This window comes from Alosa sapidissima, chromosome 10 (genome assembly GCF_018492685.1).
Source record: "Alosa sapidissima isolate fAloSap1 chromosome 10, fAloSap1.pri, whole genome shotgun sequence".
Classification (NCBI taxonomy): Eukaryota; Metazoa; Chordata; class Actinopteri; order Clupeiformes; family Clupeidae; genus Alosa; species Alosa sapidissima.
The window spans coordinates 24,471,339-24,493,838 of NC_055966.1; the positions used below are offsets into that span (position 1 = coordinate 24,471,339).

The following is a 22,500-nucleotide window of genomic DNA, read 5'->3' on the forward strand; positions in this document are numbered from 1 at the left end:
CCTCTCTCTCTCCCTCTCTCTCTCTCTCTCTCTCTCTCTCCCTCTCTCCTCCCTCCTTCTGCCACCCCCTTTTACTCCTGGGGGTGATAATTAGCACCCTCAAGACACTCCTTGACAGGATTTATAGTGGCGAGCTGTCCTGTCTTAAAGCGCTCAAGAGAAGACACGCACAACGAAGGGGGGGGGGGGGAAATGTCCACTCCTCCAACACTCCTCAAGGGGATTTACGAAAGCGGACGAGAGAAAAAAAGAAAAGAGAGAAACTTCCAGAAGCAGCCCCTGCAATAAGTGCCGCAGTGGCGGCGGCCCCTCTTTTAAATGCTGCTAATGGATTTACAATAGTGGAAAGTCTACTGTTTTAATGTACTGGCGTGGCATTCGGGGCAGCCGAAAATGTCTGCCTGTTCCACAACACACTCGTAACAGATTTACGGCGCTGAAAATGTCGCTCTGGCGAGGATTTACAGCGGAGCGCGGAGATGTGCTAAACTCCTGTCCAGAGATCAGTGCGAACGAGATGACTTCATTATCACATGGGCCACCTCTGCCTTACGTCACCAGATAGCTGTTTTTCGTTTTTAACAACCCCCTCAACCTCCTCTTCCTCCTCGTTGACAGCTCCCTCACCTTCCTGTGTGTAAGATCTCATTTTCCTTGGCCTCGAGTCCTCGTCTTTGGTCATTGGCTAATCTTCCTCACTGGTCTATGGCTCATCTTCCTCACTCTCAGTTCTGATGTTTGGCATTGAATCCTCATTCTTGGACTCATCTCCTTTCTCTCATTCCTGCTCTGTGAGTAGGCTCAGCTGGACCGAGGTACCTCACTGAGGATGACAAGGAGTGTTCATGATGATGGTGCATGTGGTGATACCGCTCTCTCCCTTGTCAATCCATTATTAGTTACCGGTCTCTTCCTGGTTAATCCATTATGAGTTATCTGTCTCTTCCTAGTTAATGCAGTATTGGTTACCGCTCTCTCCTGATTAATCCATTATGAGTTACCGTCTCTTGCTAGTTAATCCATTATTAGTTACCGGTCCTCTTCCTGGTTAATCCATTATTAGCTACTGGTCTCTCCCTAGTTAATCCATAATGAGTTTTTTACATGTGTATGCTTTCTTACACACAGTAAGTATGTGTGTGTGTTTGCTTTGTATTTGAGCATGATAATGATTTTATGCATGTGTACTTGTGTACATATGTGGGTTTGTTTATTGTGTGCACATGTTCATGGACATATCCACATGTTTACACGTGTGTGTGTGTGTGTGTTTGTGTTTGATGGGGCCAGGGTGAGTCGTGGGTGGTGTGTGAAACTCTTGTGTATGCATATCACTCAGCACCAGGGCCCTGCTGCTCCCGCCTGCCCAGTGGAGGCAGCAGGATGCTGGCCTTCATCTGCTGCAACACAGCACACGTGACCACAGCTAGCTAGGGGACCAGGACCAGAGAGAGAGAGGGACCAGGGAACGAGGGGGACCAGGACCAGGGAGAGAGGAGGACCAGGGAGAGAGGGGGACCAGGCACTCTGGACTCTGGGAATTTGGGTTCAAATCAGTCGCTGTCTTGAGGCTGAGGCATTTGCTGTGCACACTGGAAATAGAAATTACGGCTGACCCGATTGCTCCATAATATCATGTTGATTTCTCCCAGTAGGCACATAGGCACATAAAAAGCTGTGTTAAGGGGAAACTACAGGGATGGGATGCCATTATGTGTCCAAATAAGTTAAGTCCCAGTAGACTGCAATGCAATCTTAAACTGCCCTCTTTTTCAGAGGGCAACAGCAGGCAAAGAGTGAGCTTATGTCTCAAGCTGAAGTTGAACTGAAGTTCTGCAGTTGTTATTCAGAAGAGCACTGTTGTGTTCTGGTCCAGTTGTTTGTGGAGAGATTCAGATCTGTCCGCCCTTAGTGAAGACCTTGTTTTGTTTAGCGTTTAGAGTTTTGTTCTAAGTGAATAAAAATAAAAGAGTTCAATGGCCCAAACTCCCCGCAGTGGTTCTTTATTATTGCCTGGCTGTAGGTGCTGATGTGGTGGATGAGATGGCTTGTTTAGCAGAGGCGGTGTTAATTGGACCGTGTGTGTTTAGCGGATGCGGTTCAGGCAAGTGCGGTTTGGGTGACAGGCAATGCAGTACAGTACAGCGCGGCCACGCAGAGTTATGCACAAGCAAACCAGTGGACAATGACACACCCAGAGAGAGAGAGAGAGAGTGAGAGAGAGAGAGAGAGAGAGAGAGAGAGGGAGGGAGAGGGAGGCCAGTTGGGGTGAGCCTGCTCTGGTGTTTACTCTGCACAGTGGTGATGGACAGAGTGTGTTTTTTTTTTTTCCTTTCCCTCCTCTGGAGAAAGTCTTTTGCAGTGCACCTTGCGTGTCCACTGAAAAGTGGACTCCAGATCAAGAGCTGTGGCCTGGGTAGGTGGTGGAGGGGTGGGGGTGTTGGAGAGAGGAAGAGTGGACTTTGGGATTTAGTGAGTGTTTGGAGTGGGGGGGGTGTCGCTCCAGAAGGTGTGATGGAGGAGAGAGAGAGAGAGAGAGAGAGAGAGAGAGAGAGAGAGAGAGAGAGAGAGCGAGCGAGCGAGTGCTGAGTGGCGAAGACGTGCGAGGCCTCTGCCCCGGCCAGCGCCACCGCTACTCCTCCGTCCTCATCTCTTTGCGCTTTTCCCGGAACTGCCGGCCATTCCGGTCACGGCTGAATGCTCTGCTGTTTTTGGGAGCGGCAGTTTTGCCTTCTCAAACATGTCAGTGGTGCATGTGAAATATTTGGTGTTTCTAACATAAATAAATGTTTGCAGTGCTGTAATGTCAAGTGCCAAGTGTATGTGCCAACACATCGGTATTTCAGTTTTTAATCAGTTTTGCAAGAGATCAGTAGCTCCTTCAGTTGTTCTGTAACTTACACTGTATTTGGTAGATATTGCCCACATCCTTCTACCTGAACTGATTTCCTTTGTTTGTGCATTAGTGTATCTGTATCATTAGTGTATCTGTATCTGTGTCTGTATGTTTTCTGTGTGCATGCATTTATGTATTTCAGTGTTTAGTGTGAGCTTGTCGCAATATGGTATGTTTACATAAAATCGCGATATGTGTGAGAGGCAATATTTGTAGTGTGAGAAAGAGAGAGAGAGAGAGTGTGTGTATATATATATATATATGTATGTGTGTCTGTGCGTGTGCATGTGTGTGTGTGTGCATGCGTGTATGTGTGTGTGCGTGCATATATGTGTGTGTGCGTGCATATATGTCTATGTGTGTGTGTGTGTGAGAACGCTGCTCCTGATTCGGGTCTGGCCTGTGTAACCGGAGCCGAGCGGAGCGGCAGTGTGTGAGTGAGTGCCAGTGTTGATCTGCCCTGGGACAGGCGCTCTAAAGTGACTCCTGTGTTTGTGTTTCTCTTTTCCACTGCCTCCCATGAAAGAGCTCAACCCCGCAGGTGAGTGCCGCGCTCTGAGACTGACAGGAAGGACTTAGAGCAGCGTGTTTATGTTTCACAGAAACGCGATATAGCTGCAGCCGATTGCACACTCTCTTTCTCACTCTCTCTCTCTCTCTCTGTCAGCGACGCACTCATGCCACGCACACACTCTCACACAGATATAGACACACACACTTACATGCTAATGGATACTCTAACAACTTTGCGTGCCTGCTTTCTCTTTTCCGCTGTTTTTCATTCATTGTGCAGGAGGGAAGCAGAAACTTACGTTTAGGGCAGTTTTGAGTGTTTCAGGGTTTCACACACACACACACACACACACACACACACACACACACACACACACACACACACACACACACACACACACACCACCTACTTTATGTGATCCTTTTTAGTGCATGCAAACATAAACCCATTCTTGCTCACATACACAGAGTACAGACACACACACACACACACACACACACACACACACACACACGCACACACACACACACACACACACACACGGTCATGCTCCAGCAGCTGTATAGTTTTGGCGGTGGAATGGCTCTTGTTAATGTGTGTTTGTGTCTCTCTGTGTCTATCGCTCCATATGTCAACACGCCGCTGTTTGTCTTTGCCATAAACACGAGTCTGCCACAGGGACCTGATGTCTACACACACTCTCTCTCACACACACACACACACACACACACACACACACACACACACACACACACGTGCAACTTGCACTGATACACACAGTTACACCATGAGAATCCTACACATGGAAACACACACATCCATGCGCATATGCATACAACACATACTAGGCATGCCCTGTTATGTATAGGAGTAGCTCACCGGCACAACTATCTCTCTCACACACACACACACACACACACACACACACACACACACACACACACACACACACACACACACGGTAGGTAGGTGATGTGAAGACAGGCCTGTATAGGAGGAAGCGAGGGCCTTGGGAGAGGAGCACTGTTCTGGCTGATGAGGTCATGGCAGCTGCCCGAGCCGGACCATCGCTCACGGTCAAACAAACACCGCTGATTACAGAGACAAAGAGGAAGTCATCCAACACTGCTGCCCTCCGTGGAAACAGGACCGCTGCACCACAGTGGGCCGACAGTGACTCACACGCGCGCACACGTACACACACACATACATAGTGCATAGACATCATGTCTTCAGTGGTGCTGCGTCATTGCAAGGCTCTGCAAGGGTTTCATCATCCCCGAAAGCTCACGTGTTTTTTTGGACAGAAGAACACCCGTCAAAGTGACACTCACCATGGAAACACAATAAACCCAGTCATGATTCACCCTCACAGGAACATGACCAGTCCCTGCTGTGGTGGGTTGGGGCGCTGCTTAACATGGCCATTGGGGGGCAGTGTGCCGTCAGCAGACCACCCCCCCTCCCCACACACACACACACACACACACACACACACACACACACACACACACACACACACACTTCTCCTGCCATCCCACGCCTAAGGTGAGCCACAGGTAGGTGATGGACCAGGACCAGAAGCAGACCGCAACTGTGCCACAGAATTGGAGAGGAGACCAGCGCCGTGTGGGACACGGGCGGCTGAGGGCAGATGCGTGTGTGCGTGTGCGTGCGTGCGTGTGTTTGTGTGTGTGCGTGTGTGTGTGTGCGTGTGCGTGCGTGTGTTTGTGTGTGCGTGTGTGCGTGTGTGTGTGTGTGTGTGTGTGTGTGTGTGTGCGTGTGTGTTTGTGTGTGTGTGTGTGTGTGTGTGTTTGTGTGTGCGTGTGCGTGCGTGCGTGTGTTTGTGTGTGTGTGTGTGTGTGTGTGTGTGTGTGTGTTGGAGGTGGAGATTTATGCTGTCTCGGAACAGGGGAGGGGTGAACGCACCTCCTCCTTCCAACCACAGAGGGGATTTTTTTTCTCACCTGGCAGAGAGCACCAGCAGACGATGGCTACAAAAAAAAAATATATACGCTTAAACAAAAAAAAACCCCCAGAGATGGAAAAATGTTTTCCACAAGCCGTCCTGTGCCACCGGCTCTTCTCTGCTAGCCCTCCCTGACCTCCACCACACCACTGATTGATGGGAGGCTGAAGTTTCATTCCCCTCACGCTCACTTTTGCGTGAAAATATCTTTGTGGAAACTCTACCAAAAAAAAAAAGAGAAAACGAAAACAAACCTCAAGTCACTAACGCCTCTCTTGTAAGACAGCGGTGAAGCCTGGTGGATCTCCTACGTATCTAAATGACCGTTTTAGGAAACCCCAGTAATTCGCACCCTTGTTCCCCTTGGATGTGGGGCTCAGATAACAGTCCCTCGTGTCCCTCCAAATGCGCTTTAATAAGCAGGAGGAAGCTGAAAAGGAAACTCTTTTTCTCCTATTAACAGATTTAGCAGGCTCAGCTTTCATGGCCGCTCATCACGCAGAAAAATGCCCCAGTGCCTCTCCGTTGGTGCTCTCCATGTTATTCACATCAAGGGATCCACCACAGAGCACTCCACTTTAAGCTGCCATTGGGAATACTGTACACAGAACAGTTGCCCAGATGACCAAAAAAAAACCTTTAGGTTTTTCCACTGTTCTCAGAGCAGCTTATGTGTCAGTCCTACTACATGAATTTTAATGGACGTGGAACACACACGCTGATGATGGGAGATCTTTCACCAGGCTATTGATCACAGTTTGAACACAAATGATTGTTTTGCCCTGTGCTTTGATCAGACAAGCTCCCCCTCAGTGCTCGCCGCTAGGGTCTCACAAATCAAGGAAATGCCTCCCCCCCCTTCACTGGACAAGACATCTGAAGATTCACCAGTTGCTTGCCCAGTGTCCCATAACTCAGTGTCCTATCATGCTTGTGAAAAAGTTGACAGGGTTTTTAGTCCTGCTTCACTGCTTCGGTCACTACTTGAGCTGCTTCCTCCCTCTCGGCACATTGGTCAGTGAGAGACACACATGCCAGACTGCGTCCAGAGCAGAGTGGACTGCACACTCTATGTGCTGCTACTGCCGCCGCCACCGCCTGATCACGTGTCCCCTGGGGGCTTCACTTCCCTCTTATTATCTTAAAGAATGATACACGAGCCGGCCCATGTAAGCCCCCCGTGCTACACGGCTTAGGTTACTTGGCCAGACATAACAGGAAAGGATTAGCCAAGCAGAGGCAAGCAGGTCTTGCTACTGGAGAAAAGTAGCCCCTCTCCCTGCGTCTCTCTCTCTCTCTCTCTCTCTCTCTCTCTCTCTCTCTCTCTCATCCTCTCCCTCACCTCTGTATGGGGGAAGCTGAAGCAGCCCAGGGCCTGGGTGCGGAGGAGAGCTGGACTGGAGGCGACGAGGTCACCTCTGGGCCTCCCCGCGCTCTGTTTTTGCAGCCGGCCGCCTGCTACAGCCCCATCGCCAAGAGGGATATCGGGGCGGACTTTGGACGGTCGCGCTTTCATCTGATAATCTTCCCGCGGCCTGGGACCCCAACCGCAATCTCCAGCGACAAGGCCTGCAAAATATTTGGGGGGAAAACATCAAGGCGGCAGCAGCGGTGGAAGCCGGCAGGAGCAACAGTGGTGGTGGTGGTGGTGGTGGTGGGCACCCTCCCCTTTCCGGGTGTTTGTTTTTTTGGGCCGGCTGACGCTCTGGCTGACGCTCTGGCTGACTGCTGGACAAACATGCGGAGGGGACCTGGTGCGGACGGAGGCCGATGAGCCGGTGAGCCGGAGATCAGAGCAGATCAGCGCAGCTCGGACTCCACGGGCTCTAGAAGCTCGGCAAGCCGACACGGGGGCCTCTTACGGAACCTGATGCAGTTTCACCTAAGCTCTGCCACTTTAGTGTCAAAGCACTGCCTTTGGAATGACCTTCCTGATGTGCACACACACACACACACACACACACACACACTTGCACGCACACACTCACGCACGCACACACACACACACACACACGGTACTGTAGGTAGGTGATGCGAAGACCGGCCTGAGTTGGAGGAAGCGAGGCTGACGGCTGGGAAAGGAGCACTGTGCTGGCCGATGAGGTCATGGCAGCTGCCCTAGCCAGAGCCACAGACACACAGACATACACACACAGACACAGACATGGCAACACACTGTTTATTACACACTCAACATTCACATATTAATTGGCTGCTTGCAGACTCTTGAGCAACAGACTGTGTACAATAAAGTGTCTCCACTGCTGGCTGGGGAATGGACACAATGCACATGCACACAAACTAATACAGCAACCGTAGTACTCCTTCTCTGCAGTGGGCAGGTTTTTGCACTGTTGTAACATGGACTAGTGCACTGTGTGTGACTGCATGTATGTGTGTTGGTTTGTCGTATCGTGTGTGTGTGTGTGTGTGTGTGTGTGTGTTTGTTTCCCCTTCTGCAGGCGTTCCGCGGGTGACCCAGTGTAAATTCTCCCTGCCCCTCCGGCTGCTGTGCTCCCCGACCGCACCCCTCAAGAGCGCCAAGTACAAGATCACCGTGGATACCAACAAACCGCCCGTCAACCTCAACCAAGTCTTCCCAGGTACCCAAAGCTCACTTCCCATACCTCCCCTGGTCTGGTCTCCCCTGTGCCGCCTTCCGTGTTTGCCGTGCCGTGGAGGTGAGCGCTAATTGGGTAATGAAAGGTGATGAGGGTCGCGCCTGCTGGCAGGTAAACACACCACTGTGCAGGGTGTGTGTTCAGTGTCAGACGTATGTGTGTGTGTGTGTGTGTGTGTGTGTTCAGTGTTTAGCGTGTGGTGAGGTGACGGCCCGACGGCAGGCGCTTCAGCACTCTCTGGTGTCTGTGAGGAAGTGTCTGTGTTTTCCTACCCTCACCAGTCACAGTCAAGTAGCCATGAAACCAAAACACACACACACACACACACACACACACGTGCATACAAGTTTACCCACATACACACATGCTAGCCTACATGTATTTTATGTGGAGTGAAGCAAACCAGAGAACCTTTTCAGCAGACCATAACGGGGTCTTACCTGCACTATAACCCCCCCCCCCCCCCCCTCCAAAAAAAGGAAGGAGCATAGAAAAGCCATGATGACAGCCTCCATAATGAACAGAGGATTTCCTTGGCAGAGGGAGTAGCCAAGTCAGACAGCTGGCGCTGGACCAGTCTGTAGTCTCCCCTGCCTGTCTGGAGGAACAGAGATGGACCTGCAGTGTCTGCTGTGGCAAGATGAGAGTCTGAGACAGAAATGGAGAGAGGGAGGGAGAAAGAGAGAGTAGTCATGAGAAAATATGGAGATAGAGAGACAGCAATATAGTCATATAGGGTGGAGACAAAAAAAAACAGGATAATGGAAAATGGACAGAAGAAAAGAGAGATGGAGAGAGAGAAAATAAAGACATGGCTATGGAGAAACAGACAATATATATATAGAGCAGGGTGGCGAGAAAGACAGAAAAGTAGGCTGATGACAGAGGAGGGGAGAAGGAGAAGATCATTTGAGAGAAGACCAGTGCCTGAGTCTAGACAGGAGCCATGCCTGTGTTTGGGTGGAGGTGGAGAAGGAGGGTGGGGGGGGCCGGGGGCAGGTTGAGATGGCAGTAGTGGGCAGATAACGAACAATGCCCCTGCTGCTGCTGCTGCTGCTGCCGCCGTCGTTGTTGCCGCTGTTCACCTTCGCTGGCGTCCCCCTGCCGAGATAAGAGTGACAGCGGGGCCCTATCTCTGTCTGACATCCCTCCAGGGCCGCCCGGCGCGGCGTGGGAAACCCAGCCTGCGCACACCCACCCCGTGTGGGAGCGTGGCCATCCACAGCTCACCCTCCACTGGGAGCCTCCAACGCACTGGGCGACAAAACCAGGGTTGCAGAGTTAATCTGCAGTCTGTTTGCAGAAATGAACTCTTGTTGTTTTTGTTGTTGCTTTTGCTGTTCTTGTGGTTGAGATTGTTGAGATCTGTACTAATCTCATTTGTTCTGGGTTTTTTTTTGTGTGTGTGTGTGTGTGTGTGTGTGTGTGTTTGGAAGAGTTTGCAGTGAAGTCTGATGACAAGGAGGGGGGAGCACTGGCCTTCCGCTTCATCACTGGCTCCAGTGTGTCTGTGCTGGCCTCCAAGTCCTCACGTGAGTATACACACACACACACACACACACGCACATACATCCAGGATCTTGCTAGGGACCTGCTACATTTCTCACGGACGCGTGCATAGAGGAGCTTGTGATATGTTTGATATAATCAGTCACTAATTACAGGTGTTGGCCAACTGGAGGAAGGCTATAAAATGGAGCTCTTGTTCTCTCTCTCTCTCTCTCTCTCTCTCTCTCTCTCTCTCTCTCTCTCTCTCTCTGTTCCCCCTGTCTGCCTCTTTGTCACTCTTCCGCCCCTCCTAGAGCGCTACAGGATTCAGAGTGAGAACTTCGAGGACATGTGGCTGATTTCCAAAGAGCTGGTGCAGCGCTTCGACGGGCACTTTGCCAAGCAGGGGGTCAATGACTTCCGCAACAGCTTTGCTGGGCCCATCCCACTGGCAGAGTACTTTGAGATAGTGGACCACCACTTTGAGGTGGGGACCTCATTTACACGGGCTTGTCAACACACACACACACACACACGCACACACACACACACACACACTTGTGCACACAAACACTCATAAACTCACTCATACACATTCCTATACACATACTTAAATGTATATGGTTTACACACATGGTTTACAGTAGATTCCCACAGACATTAGATATTTAAACACATTCATACACTCTCAAAATATAATATATACACAGTACACAACGTACACACTGAATATATCTCATGTCAGTAAACTGGGCTTTGTGCTGGCAAACAAACCATTTGGCAGACGAGCCATTTGAACGCTCGTATCCCGTTTGGACCTTTTTTCCCTCTCTCTCTCCCTCACACACCATTCATTAGATTTTATGGCTGCTCTGCGGCCGTGCCAATGTTGTTTTGCAGTTACGTGTGAATGCCGAGAAGTACCAGGACCTGCTGTCGGAGCGGGCGGTTCAGTTCAGGGCCATCCAGCGCCGACTCCTGACCCGCTTTAAGGACAAGACCCCGGCCCCGCTGCAGAACCTGGACACACTGATGGAGGGCACTTACCGGCAGGTCAGTGAGGAGAGCGTATACACACACACAAATACACACACACACACACACACACACACACACACACACACATAAGAGCACACACACACACACACACACACACACACACACACACACACACATATAAGAGCGCACACACACACACACACACACACACACACACACACACACATATAAGAGCACACATGCACATGAATACACACACACACACACACACACACACATAAGAACACACACACACACACACACACACACACAGTGTGTTCCTTTCTCGTGCTTCCTCTGTTTCCCTTCTCTGTGGGCCTTGTTAATTGCAGCAGTCTGCTGTGGAGGTGAAGTCACAGCCGGCGGTAATGCCACGCGCCGCTCTGAATGGGCTGTAGCCTTGATTTATGGGGCTCCTGTAATGCTACACACACAGACACACACACACACACACACAAGAAAACACACACAAGAACACAAACACATACACTTTGTTGTGCCCACACACTCAAGCATCCCTGGAAGTGAGGAAATCTCTAAATTGAAACCTTTATTCACTGCCTCATTATCTGCTAATGTGTGTGAGAGAGAGTGAGTAGCCTCTGTGTGTGTGTGTGTGTGAGAGAGTGTAATTTGTTTGTGTGTGCGTGTGCGTGTGCGTGTGCGTGTGTGTGTGTGTGTGTGTGTGAGAGAGAGAGAGAGTGAGTAGCCTGTGTGTGTGTGTGTGTCAGTGTGGCCTGTGTGTGTGTGTGTGTGTGTGTGTGTGTGTGATCTGTGTGGTGTGTGTGTGTGTGTATGTGTGTGTGAGTGTAGCCTGTGTGTGTGTGTGTGTGTGTGTGTGTGTGTGTGTGTGTGTGTGTGTAGCCTGTGTGGGTGTGTATATAAGACTTAAGAAGGCGGGCGGGGTGATTGATCTTGGAGGCTGACATGGTACACTGATTAAGAAATGAAACAGCGCCAACCATTCCTGCTGTCCCTTCCCTTGTCTGTGTGGCGTCATTAGTAACCTGTGTGAGTGTGTTCCTCTGTATAATTCAATAAACACTTCTGTCTGTCTCTCCCTTTGTATGCGATTGCAAAGTGATGGTCCTTTGCAGTCACTGTTTATAAAAGGGGCTGCTTTGGTGTGAGAGACTCTCTAAGGCTTTGTTTCATTACCATTAACGAGCAATTGATGGTATGTGTGTGTGGGTGTTTGTGTGTGTGTGTTTGTGTGTATGTGTTTGAGGTATTAGGCAGAGATTAGTGCCTGGCTCTAATGGTATCATTAGATAATCTGTTTTGGTTTTTGTCATCAAGGCTCTCTCGTGTGAGCGAGACGATGGAGGCTGTGCGTTTCCTGTGTGCCGCAGCACACACACACACACACACATACACACATACACACACACACACACACAGGCCACCGCACCCCATCCGTCAGTGCTGACGCCATCCATCTGCAGGACCCCGATCACACTGATTTGATCAGACTAAGGCTCACTCTGGCAGGCGTCCTGGCCTAGAGGGCTCCAGAGCTGTGTCTGTGCACTGGCGTAGCATCAAGATCAAGGCCGTCTGCTGACCACTGACAGGAAGGAGTCAAGGTCGTCTGTCTCTGATTAGGCATAACCATCACTCTCTCTTGCGCACACACACACACACACACACACACACACACAATCACTCACTCTCTCACACTCACCACTTTCACATCTTGACACTAATGCAGCCACATGTCAGCTGTTTTTGTGTTATGTGCGTGTGTGTGTGTGTATCAGACTGACAGAGACGGGTGGAATTTGTGTGTGTGTGTGTGTGTGTGTGTGTGTGTGTGTGTACGCACTTATTTGTGTCCTGTGCATGCACATTTCCTTTGGTGTATGTGTTTTCATCAGCTAGAAAGACACTTACGAACTTGTGTGTGTGTGTGTGTGTGTGTCGCTCTGTGAGTGATGCGCTCCAGTGTCTGTGGCTCCAGCAGATCCCTTCCTGCCGGCTCTCCCTTCCCGTTCACGCCCTCCAGTCAGCAAGCGGGAAGAGCCGGACACTCTATACGCTCTGTAATGTATACAGGCGGCCCGTAATGGGACCTATTGATGGCCTCTTAACCGTGATGGAGCGCCCCATTAATAATTCAGATTGCATAATACATACAGCCCCCCTGGGTGCTGCGTGGCTAACTGTTATGCTTGATTGACGTTTATGGCCTGCAGTCTGATGTGGGGTCAGGGCTTGAGTGTGTGTCCAGTGGATAACACGGAGTGTGTGTGTCCGAGTGATATCTCTGGTACGTGACGCTTTCCTCTCCGACGGGCTGGCTCATGAAAAACACTCTACACTCTTGAGATCGCTGTTGTGATGCTTGGCGGATCTGTCCTTGGCACCAGGGTGTACTCTCTCTCTCTCTCTCTCTGTCTTTCTCTCTCTCTCTCTCTCTCTCTCTCTCTCTCTCTTTCTCTTTCTCTTTCTCTTTCTCTTCCTACGTCTGTCTCTCTCTATCACTCTCTCTTTCCCTCACTCCATGTACCTGTCAGTGTGGGCTCACTCACGTGGAGTCTGCGGGGTGGTTTTTAATATAACTTCACCCGAGGCAGCAGGATGACCTCATCCCAAAACGGGCTTCTCTTTTGTGGAGAGTGTGGTGTTGAGATTGGGTTTTTTTTTTTTTTTTTCTTCTTTTTCATTTTGTTTTTGGCTCACTCACACCCCTTTTGCATTTGATTATGCCGTATGAGGTGAGGCCACACAGGACAATACAGCCTTATCTTTCACCCTCGTCATCTCAGCGCTTTCCCTCCCTCCTTCGGTCTCTCTTCCTCCCTCGCTCTTACATGTTATTTCTCCCTCTTCCTCACCCTCTGCTTCCTGTCTCTTTCTTTCCCGTCTCTTCTTCCTTGCTCCATCTTTTCCACCTCTCTCTCTCTCTCTCTCTCTCTCTCTCTCTCTCTCTCCCTCTCTCTGCTGGCTGATCTAATGGGCCTCCATCAGGATGCCACTCCAAGGCTCAGGGCTGATGTTTACGGAGGCAGCGCTAGACTCAAGTGGACTCTGGGCTGCTCAGCCTCTGGGGCTCACATTTCACTTTGTGTGTGTGTGTGTGTGTGTTTGTGTGCGTGTGTGTGTGTGTGTGTGTGTGTGTGTGTGTGTGTGTGCTCTCATCCCTCCATCTCCTCACTCATCTTTTATTCAGCAGGGAGAGTGTCTGAGCTGATGTACAAGTGTGTGTATGTGTGTGTTCAGAGTTAGTGTGGCTCATAGATGCACACACACCCACAAGCAAATGCTCAGACTCAGTTCTTCAGTTCTCTCTGCTGAGGGTTCATGTGAATCCGGTTCGTGTGAGTGAGTGTGTGTGTACGGACGTCTATGTGTCCATATGTGTGGGGTGTTTAGATGATGGTGGGCTAATGACTTTGACCCCACATCACCCTGACCCTGTCCCCCCTCTCTCCACCCCCCCCACCCACCCCCCCGCTCCCTGTGTCACTCACACCAGAGAGAGGGGGTTGTTTTCCCCCCTCACTTTCAACCTGGAGAGAGAGAGAGAGAGAGGGGGATGGAGACAGAGAAAGAGAGAGAGAGAGAGAGAGAGGGATGGAGACAAAGAGAGAGAGATAGAGAGAGGGATGGAGACAGAGAGAGAGAGAGCAAGGGGGAAGCCCGACCAATCTTGTGCCTTCCATAAATATTTTCCCTCGCACGAGGGGTTAAAATGGCCCCCGTGTGTTAGCCCGCTAGCCCCCCCACATCTGTAATTAGCCGCTGAAACGCAGAGGTGGCGCGGCCCTGAGTGACAGCTTGCTGCTGGGCCCCTGCGCTCATAATGGAGCTTCTCTCCGACAGGCCCTGATTTATTTGGCCCCAAATGGTGCGCTTGAAACGCAGCTAAACGCCGCTAAACGTGGCTAAACAAGACCCAAACACAGATCCCACTGTGTACGTGAGGTCGGCGATTAATACCCGATGTTCAGAGGCGCTGAGTGTGTGTGTGTGTGTGTGTGTGTGTGTGTGTGTGTGTGTGTGTGTGTGTGTGTGTGTGTGTGTGTGTGTGTGTGTGAGTGAGCAGAGTGGTGCTTGAAAGGCAGTCTCTCAGGTGCTGCTGTTTGTGTAGCACATGAAAGAGCTTGAAGAACCAACGGGAGTTCCTTCCCCCCCCTTTCCTGTTTGTACTCATCAGAGGAACACACACACACACACACACACACACACACACACACACACTCTCTCATATCAGGACACACAAAAAGCTTATGTAGCTCATGCATCTACACTCACACACATAACATAAACACACATGTGTACCCCCAGGCACACAACATAAAACAGAGAGCACCCTATTCACAGATACCAAACATCCAGTGGGCTCGCAAACACAAATTTTCACAGACACTCGCCAGATTAGTCTGCGACTTGCGTAAATACCCCGGTGTGGAGTCTATGCCATTAACAAAACAAACAGCCTCAAATCTGTGGTAGGGCATCCAGCTCGCTATTCACTGCACGAGGCCCGCTGAACTGAGCAACACAAGCCCGCTTCACAGTCAGCCACTACCCACAGAGGAGAGTCTGTCAGAGCGCCCTCTTCAGACCACCACTGGACATGCATGTGTGTGTGAGTGTGTTGTGCGTTTGAGTGTGTGTGTGTGTGTGTGTGTGTGTGTGTTGTGTGTTGTGGTTTTGTGACTATCTCATGTTTCATGCATGGAAACCAGAGAGACTGGCCCGCTCTTCCCCGTAGTCCTCCAAGACTTGATGCTCTGGCCATGGAAGCCCAGGTGTTTGCCCACAGGGGGGAAGCCAGGCTTGGGGTGAGAGGGTGAGGGGGTGAGGGGGTGAGGTGGCAGATCTGCTGGTGGTGGCACCACTGCACCACTGCTCCTTCTGGAGGTGATGCTGATTCTCTGGGCAACAGCTTCTGCACTGAAAATGTGTGTGTACTGTAGGTGCTTGTACTGTAGGTGTGTGTTTTTGTGCTGTGTCTGTTTTATTTGTTTTATTTCTTTGTTTATGCATTGCGTTGACGCTGTTACTCAACAGATATCAATTAGTTACAGGACCTGTCTCCCTGGAGCAACCCAGGATTAAATCTTGCTCAAGGGCACAATGGCAGCCAGGAATCGAAGCCACAACTTTTTCTTGGCTACTGCATGTTATCTTGGTTTCTCATCCATGACACTAGCGCCGCCGGTGTCTGTGTGTGTGTGTGTGTGTCTGAGTCTGTGTGCTTGTGTGACTGAACGCGGTTGTGGTTGTGTGTCTGAAGAAGAAATAAGGGGAAAAATGTGCCTGAACACTTTCTCAGATACGACTGAGGCGAGTTAGATGTCGTTCGCACACACTGACCGCACAAACGGCCTGCAGCCAGACCGGTCAGCGCGGGTCCACGCCTCCCCTCCAGAGCAGCCGGAGCTTTCGCAGCCGACACCAGAAATTCCAATATTTCAACTCAGCGAGAGCGGCTCGGGGGACAATGGCTCCCCTGCTCCGAGCCGGGTGGGGTGCAGGTTAGCTAATCACGTTAGCCCGCTCCTTTGGAGCGGCACGACGGCCGGGTAATGGAATCAGGATTTCCATTAAGAGCGGGAGCATGCCTTTCCCCCGCAGCTCTTTTGTTGTGGACCCAGCAGTTAGCGAGAGGCTAACAGGATTAGCCATGCTGTAATTAAACTGAACCCCCATGCCCCTCCACACACACACACACACCCTCTCTTACACACACACGCACACACCTCTCCCCTACCCAAGGTCTTTCCTTAGTGCAATCCTCACAACACACAGACACAGGGACACACACACACACACTCACATATACTCACACTCTCTCTCACACACACACACACACACACACACACACACACACACACACACACACACTCTCCCCCCTCCTGTTACATTTCAATTAAATAATCCCTCGCTTAATGCACATAATCCCTTTACGCTTTCTGTGTGATTTTCTTTCTCACCATTTCTCTTTGGCGTGTCTCTGTGTGTTAGTGCAGTGTGTTTGCTCAGGTTTCTATTCTCTCTATCTCTCTGGATCTCTCTGTTTGATCAGGCTGGCAGAGGTGCCTTGCCAGGCCACCTGTGGCTGCTTGGCTCCAGTCTCCAATGTGATGCACGCCCCACCTAATGCCTTGTTGTGCGTCGGCCGTTTAGAGTTCACACTGGAGCCGCAGACTTCTCTAACTCAGATCTCAATTTAGATTGGGTTAGCGTTGTGTGTGTGTGTGTGTGTGTGTGTGTGTGTGTGTGTGTGTGTGTGTGTGTGTGTGTGTGTGATTTATGTGGTCTGCAACTGTGTGGAATAACCAAGCCAAATGCAAAAAAGAGTAGCAAAGCACTGCTCCATTTCTGCAATAATAGGTAGTGTGTCCATCTGGAGATGACGATGCCATGGCTACCCAGAACCACTAGTGCAGAAAGGGTGAATAGCACAAAGCACTCTGTGTTTGATCAGACCTGTCTAAGTGTGTTACATACTTCCATCAATGTTTGGATTTGTAAATTCTTACCCTGTGTTAAGATCCAAATAAAAGCATTAATGTGTGTGTGTCTGTGTGCATGTGTGTGCGCACGTGTTTGTGTGTATGTGTGTGTGTGTGCGTGGGTGTATGTGTGCGCGCACGCGTCTGTGTATATGTGCGTGTGTGTGTGTGCGTGCGTGTACGTGTTTGTGTGTGTGTGCACACGCGTACACGTATGTGTGTGTATATGCGCGCGCGTGGACATATGTGCAGTATGGCCTTTTGTCCTGTGAGTCTGCAGTACAAGCCTGTGCCACGTGTCGTGCCCCTTTTGTCTGCTTTGTTGTTTAATGGGCCTCTATCCCTGGATGTACATGCTCTTGAGCTTTGTGGAGCAAGCTCTACAGTGAGGCAGTATGTTCTGTTGCCAAAAAGGGGTGCACTGTACCAGAGAGAGAGAGAGATGGAGAGAGAGAGAGATGGAGAGAGAGAGAGATGGAGAGAAGGAGAGAGAGGGAGAGGGAGGGCCAGAGGAGTTGCGGCCAAGCTGGACGGCCAGACGCTGGCAGGCGGCGTGTTTGTCCACACGCTCCACTGAATCCCACTGACTCCCGCCGACCCTCGCCTCCCTCCGCACTACAAAACCCTCCGCTCTGCTCTCCACCTCCAACGCCACTTCACATGCCGGTCAGCCAGGCCCTGATGGATGGGAATTTGAAAGCCGTACGGCGTCCCCTCCGAGTGTGTTTCTCTCCGCAGGCCTCTGTGTGTGTGTGTGTGCGTGTGTGTGTGTGTGTGTGTGTGTGTGTGTGAGACATGGAGAGGCATGGGGCGGTAGAGAGAGGAGTACACTTGTGTGTGTGTGTGTGTGTGTGCTTACAGGAGCATGTGTGCACATGCAGTACTTTTTGGGAGTGTGTGTGTGGTTGTGGGTGCGGTACACGTGTGCCGGCAGTTTGTTTATTTCTGGGGAACAAGAATGTTTTTAGTCAGGCGGGCAGGGTCTTCAGAAAGCTCTCTCGTGTGTGTGTGTGTGTGTGTGTGTGTGGAGCCATACTGCCATAGAAATGAATGATGTGTTTCCTGCAAACTTGCCAAAAGCTGGGAGTGACACCAAGTGCACCATGGGAAAGATAGCTGCATTATCACCAGTGTGGTGGTTGGGGGGCGGGGGTGGGGTGGGGATGCATTTGGGGTTACGTAACCCCACACCACCCTGCGTCTCGCCGGCTGAAAGATACAGTGACACCGGCGCACTTGAAAGCGATCGTTCCGCTATCTCGTCCGCTGCACACCGTCTGCCAGCTTAGAGAAAAACCTGTTACGCCGCGGTGAACAGATAGGCCAGAGAAGCGCTTTTTTTGTTTTTTTTCCTCCGCCGCTGTTTTCTTTTTGTCTTAAGACAAACCTCAACAAAACAAGCAATCTAGATTTATCTGACTCCAAGGCAAATCCTCAGACAACCTTCCAATTATGCTCACATTTTGTTTACACGTTTCTGGAATCCTGCCTTTCTCTCTCTCTCTCTCTCTCTCTTCTCTGCCCTGTTATCATAGGATGAAAGCTGACAGACATTTTTCCCCTTCTTTTTTTTGCTCGTGGCAGTCTATTGCGCAACCCCCTTTTTTCCATCCTTCACAATAAGGACAAAAGCACTGGACGACGGCTCAGTTGATTCATGTGCTAGGTGCATGACTCGGAATGATGTTAACACCGACAAGGGATTATCCCCTGGACAACACTTATGATGTATAACTCTTGAGTCTAAACCCTCATTGCCTGTTGGCACACACAGACACAGACACAGACACAGACACAGACACAGACAGACAGACAGACAGACAGACAGACAGACAGACAGACAGACAGACAGACAGACAGACAGACAGACAGACAGACAGACAGACAGACGTGGGTTGCGACTGGTCATCAGGTTCAAGGCCTGATGGTCCTTTGCAGTCGCTGTTCATTAAAGGGGCTGCTGTGGTGTAAGAGACTCTCTAAGGCTTTGTTTCATTACCATTAACGAGCAATAGATGGGGTGTGTGTGTGTGTGTGTGTGTGTGTTTTCTGAGTGGAAAGAGTAGGGGGGTTTGCACGGTGCTTTATGGCCTCCGGACACATGAATGGATGCGTATGTTCCAGGAGAGGGAGTTTGGCACACAGACGGCTATCTGGTGTGCTGGCCGGGACGGGACGAGGCTGGACTGGACTGAACTGGGCTGGGGAGGAAAGGAAAGTGTGGCGGAGGTGACCAATTTTCCAATTGTGTCTCAGAGCTGCTTCAGAGGGGGGGGGGGGGGGAGTTTTAAAAAATGATGAACACTCGGGCACTTGCATGAGTGCAACATCATTCAAAGCGACATGTTTATGTGTGCCACAGAACAGGAGAAGGCCTGATTTGTATCTGTGAACATGTGTGCATGTGCTTGTGTGTGTATGTGTATGTTTATATGTGCATGTGTATCTTTGTATATGTGGTGTGTGGTATATGTTCTGAGTGTGTGTTCTGAGTGTGTGTGTGTGTGTGTACGTGTACAGTATGTGTATGCAAATGTGCGTATGTTCTGTGTGTGTGTTCTGAGTGTGTGTTTGTGTGTGTGTACAGTGTATGTATGTATGTATGTGTATATATATATATATATATATATATATATATATATATATACCGGTGTGTGTGTGTGTGTGTGTGTATATATATATATATATATATATATATATATAATGTCCTTGACGCTGTTGACGCGTGTGAGCTCTGGAGTCTCCGTGCTGACTCTTCCGAGGCCCCCTGTAGCCATCGCTGTGCCTCTGTGTCCCCGTGTATGTGACTGATGACTTTCCCAAGAGCTTTCTCCAAAGTCAACATGTCCTCCACTACACCTTTTCTGTGTGTGCAGTTTCCGCCGGGCCGATTAGCGGAACAATGCTGGTTTTATAAGATTACAGGTATTTGCTCTGTAATCAGAGTGGCTGCATGGCAAAGGCCAGTCGCCCCGGCTGGCAAGCTTTCGGATATTTATCTTGTTGCAGTGAAGTCGTAGTCGGCCGGCAGGGCCTTTACCGTGTTTTCTCTCTCTCTTCCCCTCTCCGCTCCCCAAGCGTGGCTGTTCAAAGAAGGCCATTGAGAGAAAAGCAAACAGGCATGCTAGGGGCAAACTGGCCTGTGTGTGTGTGTGTGTGTGTGTGTGTGTGTGTGTGTGTGTGTGTGTGTGTGTGTGTGTGTGTGTTAGCAAACAGGCCTGTGTGTGTGTGTGTGTGTGTGTGTGTGTGTGTTAGCAAACAGGCCTGTGTGTGTGTGTGTGTGTGTGTGTGTGTGTGTGTGTGTGTGTGTGTGTGTGTGTGTGTGTGCGTGCTCTTGTGTATTTGCGTGTATTGTGTATTTGCGTTTTATACATTTGTATCTTATGCATGTGTTTGGATTCTTGTGGATATATGCCTTTGTCGTTGTGAAAGTCTATGTTTGTGGTATTTTGTGTGTGTGTAAGTGTCCGGACCTCATGGTGGGGGTGATGTGAACAATACCCCCACTGTGGCCACCCCATCCATCAGTATTCAGATGTGTGTGTGTGAGAGAGAGAAAGAGAGGGAGTGTGTATGCGATCACATCATAAAAGACAGAGGGTTAGTTTATCAGACTGTATGGTACACCTGAAACCATGCCCTCTGTCTCTCACCCACACACACACAGCCATGGATATAACCCCTTAAAAACACGCAAACACACACATACACAAATAAACAAACAAACAAACAAACACACACACACAGCCTGCCATATCATATTCATAGCTATGGATAAACCCCCATAAACACACACACACACACACTGTGATGTCCTTAGAGGTCTTATGTAGACTAACTCCTTTGAAACAATTCAGAACAGTCAGCAGTCCCCTCAACATAGCTGAAGCAGCCACATACACAAACACACACACACACACACACAAACACACCCACACACACACAAACACACAGAGAACTTGAAGGGGGCGGGCCATGGCCTGGACTATGCGCTACACAGCGATGGATCTCTCCTCTTGGCTGCAGTTTGGCTGTGTGTGAATGTGGGCTCCGGTTCTGGCTGTGTGAATGTGGGCTCCGGTTCTGGCTGGGCGATTTGTTCCTGCGATGCTTTTCACCTGCCCCGGCCGCTTCTTTTCCTGCGGGGGGGGTTGGAGTTTGGGGTAAGGGGATTTTAAATCCTCGCCCAGTGAACTCACCTGACCCGCTCAAGGCTCCGTAGTCGCTGCAATAGAGGGGCCTTTTGACTGCTTCCTAATGCCACAGGAGGGTAAGGCTGGCCATGCCGGCTCCCTGGTGAAGTGACTCACTGTCTTCTTATTTATATCATTCCTCATATGACAGGCCCCAGACCGAGGTTTCCATCCCACCTCTCCCAGCGGCAACTCAAAACATGCCCAACTCTCGCTCTTTCTCTCTATCCCCCTCCTTCCCTTCCTCCCTCCCTCTCTCTCCCTCTCTCTCTCCCTCCCTCCCTTTCTCTCTCTCTCTTTCTCTCTACTTGTCTTATTCTCCTCCCTCAGTCCTCTCTCCATAACTGCTTTATGTCACTTGCATGTATTTATCTGCGGAGAGTTAAGCGCATGTCAGGTCTGTTGCGTGCCCCCGCAGAATGGGCTGGCTTTAGAGCCATTTCAGTGGGGTCAGAGGAATGTCAGCAGGGTCCGCTTGCAGGAAACGTGATCGTGCCTTAAGTGCCGCGGCATAAGTCATAAGTGTGGAGCGCTAGGATACAGAGAGGGGTGGAGAGAGAGAGAAAGAGAGAGAGAGAGAGAGAGAGAGAAATGGAGAGAGAGGGAATGAAAGAGAGGGAGGAGAGAGAGGGAATGAAAGAGTGATCAGTAAAGATTTTTTTTTGTGTGGGGTAGATTAGATTTAGTCCTCTTGCTTATTTTTGTAAGGGATTTGTGACTGCACTAACAACTTCTAAACAAAGTGCCCACAGGCAATTGGCTTTCTAAAGGAGACCTTTTATGTCTAAGCTCTCATGTCCACTTTAATCTGTGTGTGTGTGTGTGTGTGTGTGTGTGTGTGTGTGTGTGTGTGTGTGTGTGTGTGTGTGTGTGATGTGCCTTGGTATGATTTTATTTGTTATTTGTTTGTTGTGTTTGTATCTCGCTCTCCACCGCTTGTTGTTTGCAGGTGGAGCTGACGGGTGTCGTGTCTGGCAGGAGTTTGATGGCACACAAACAGTCTGTCAGGCAGGTCTACTGAGCCCTACAGTATGTTCTATGTTTCCCTTAGCAGGGATAATAAGCACCTCTCCAAAGTCAATTTAAATCAGCATGAATCAAACACTGACAGAGTCCTTTCCCTCAAACTTTCTGTCAGAAGAAAGCGGCTTAATGGCAGGTGTATATCCTTCTCTCTCTCTTCTTTCTGTCTCTCTGTTCCTCTCTATCTCTCTGTCTGTCTCTTTCTCTCTCTCTGGCTCAGGATGTACTAAGAAATTACATTTCAGACATTAAGGGCCAATTCTCTATTTTACCCCTTCCCCTTAGTTTTGC

General features: G+C 50.1%; 1 protein-coding gene across 1 annotated transcript in view; it reads left to right on the plus strand.

Moving 5' to 3' along the window:
* The window catches only part of bbs9 (Bardet-Biedl syndrome 9), a 115,741-nt gene that overhangs the window by 39,687 nt on the left and 53,554 nt on the right, over positions 1-22,500 (plus strand). Inside the window, 5 exon segments of the mRNA XM_042107603.1 lie at positions 3,423-3,437; positions 7,842-7,982; positions 9,437-9,532; positions 9,803-9,975; positions 10,389-10,541. Coding sequence (XP_041963537.1) covers positions 3,423-3,437; positions 7,842-7,982; positions 9,437-9,532; positions 9,803-9,975; positions 10,389-10,541 — 578 coding nt within the window.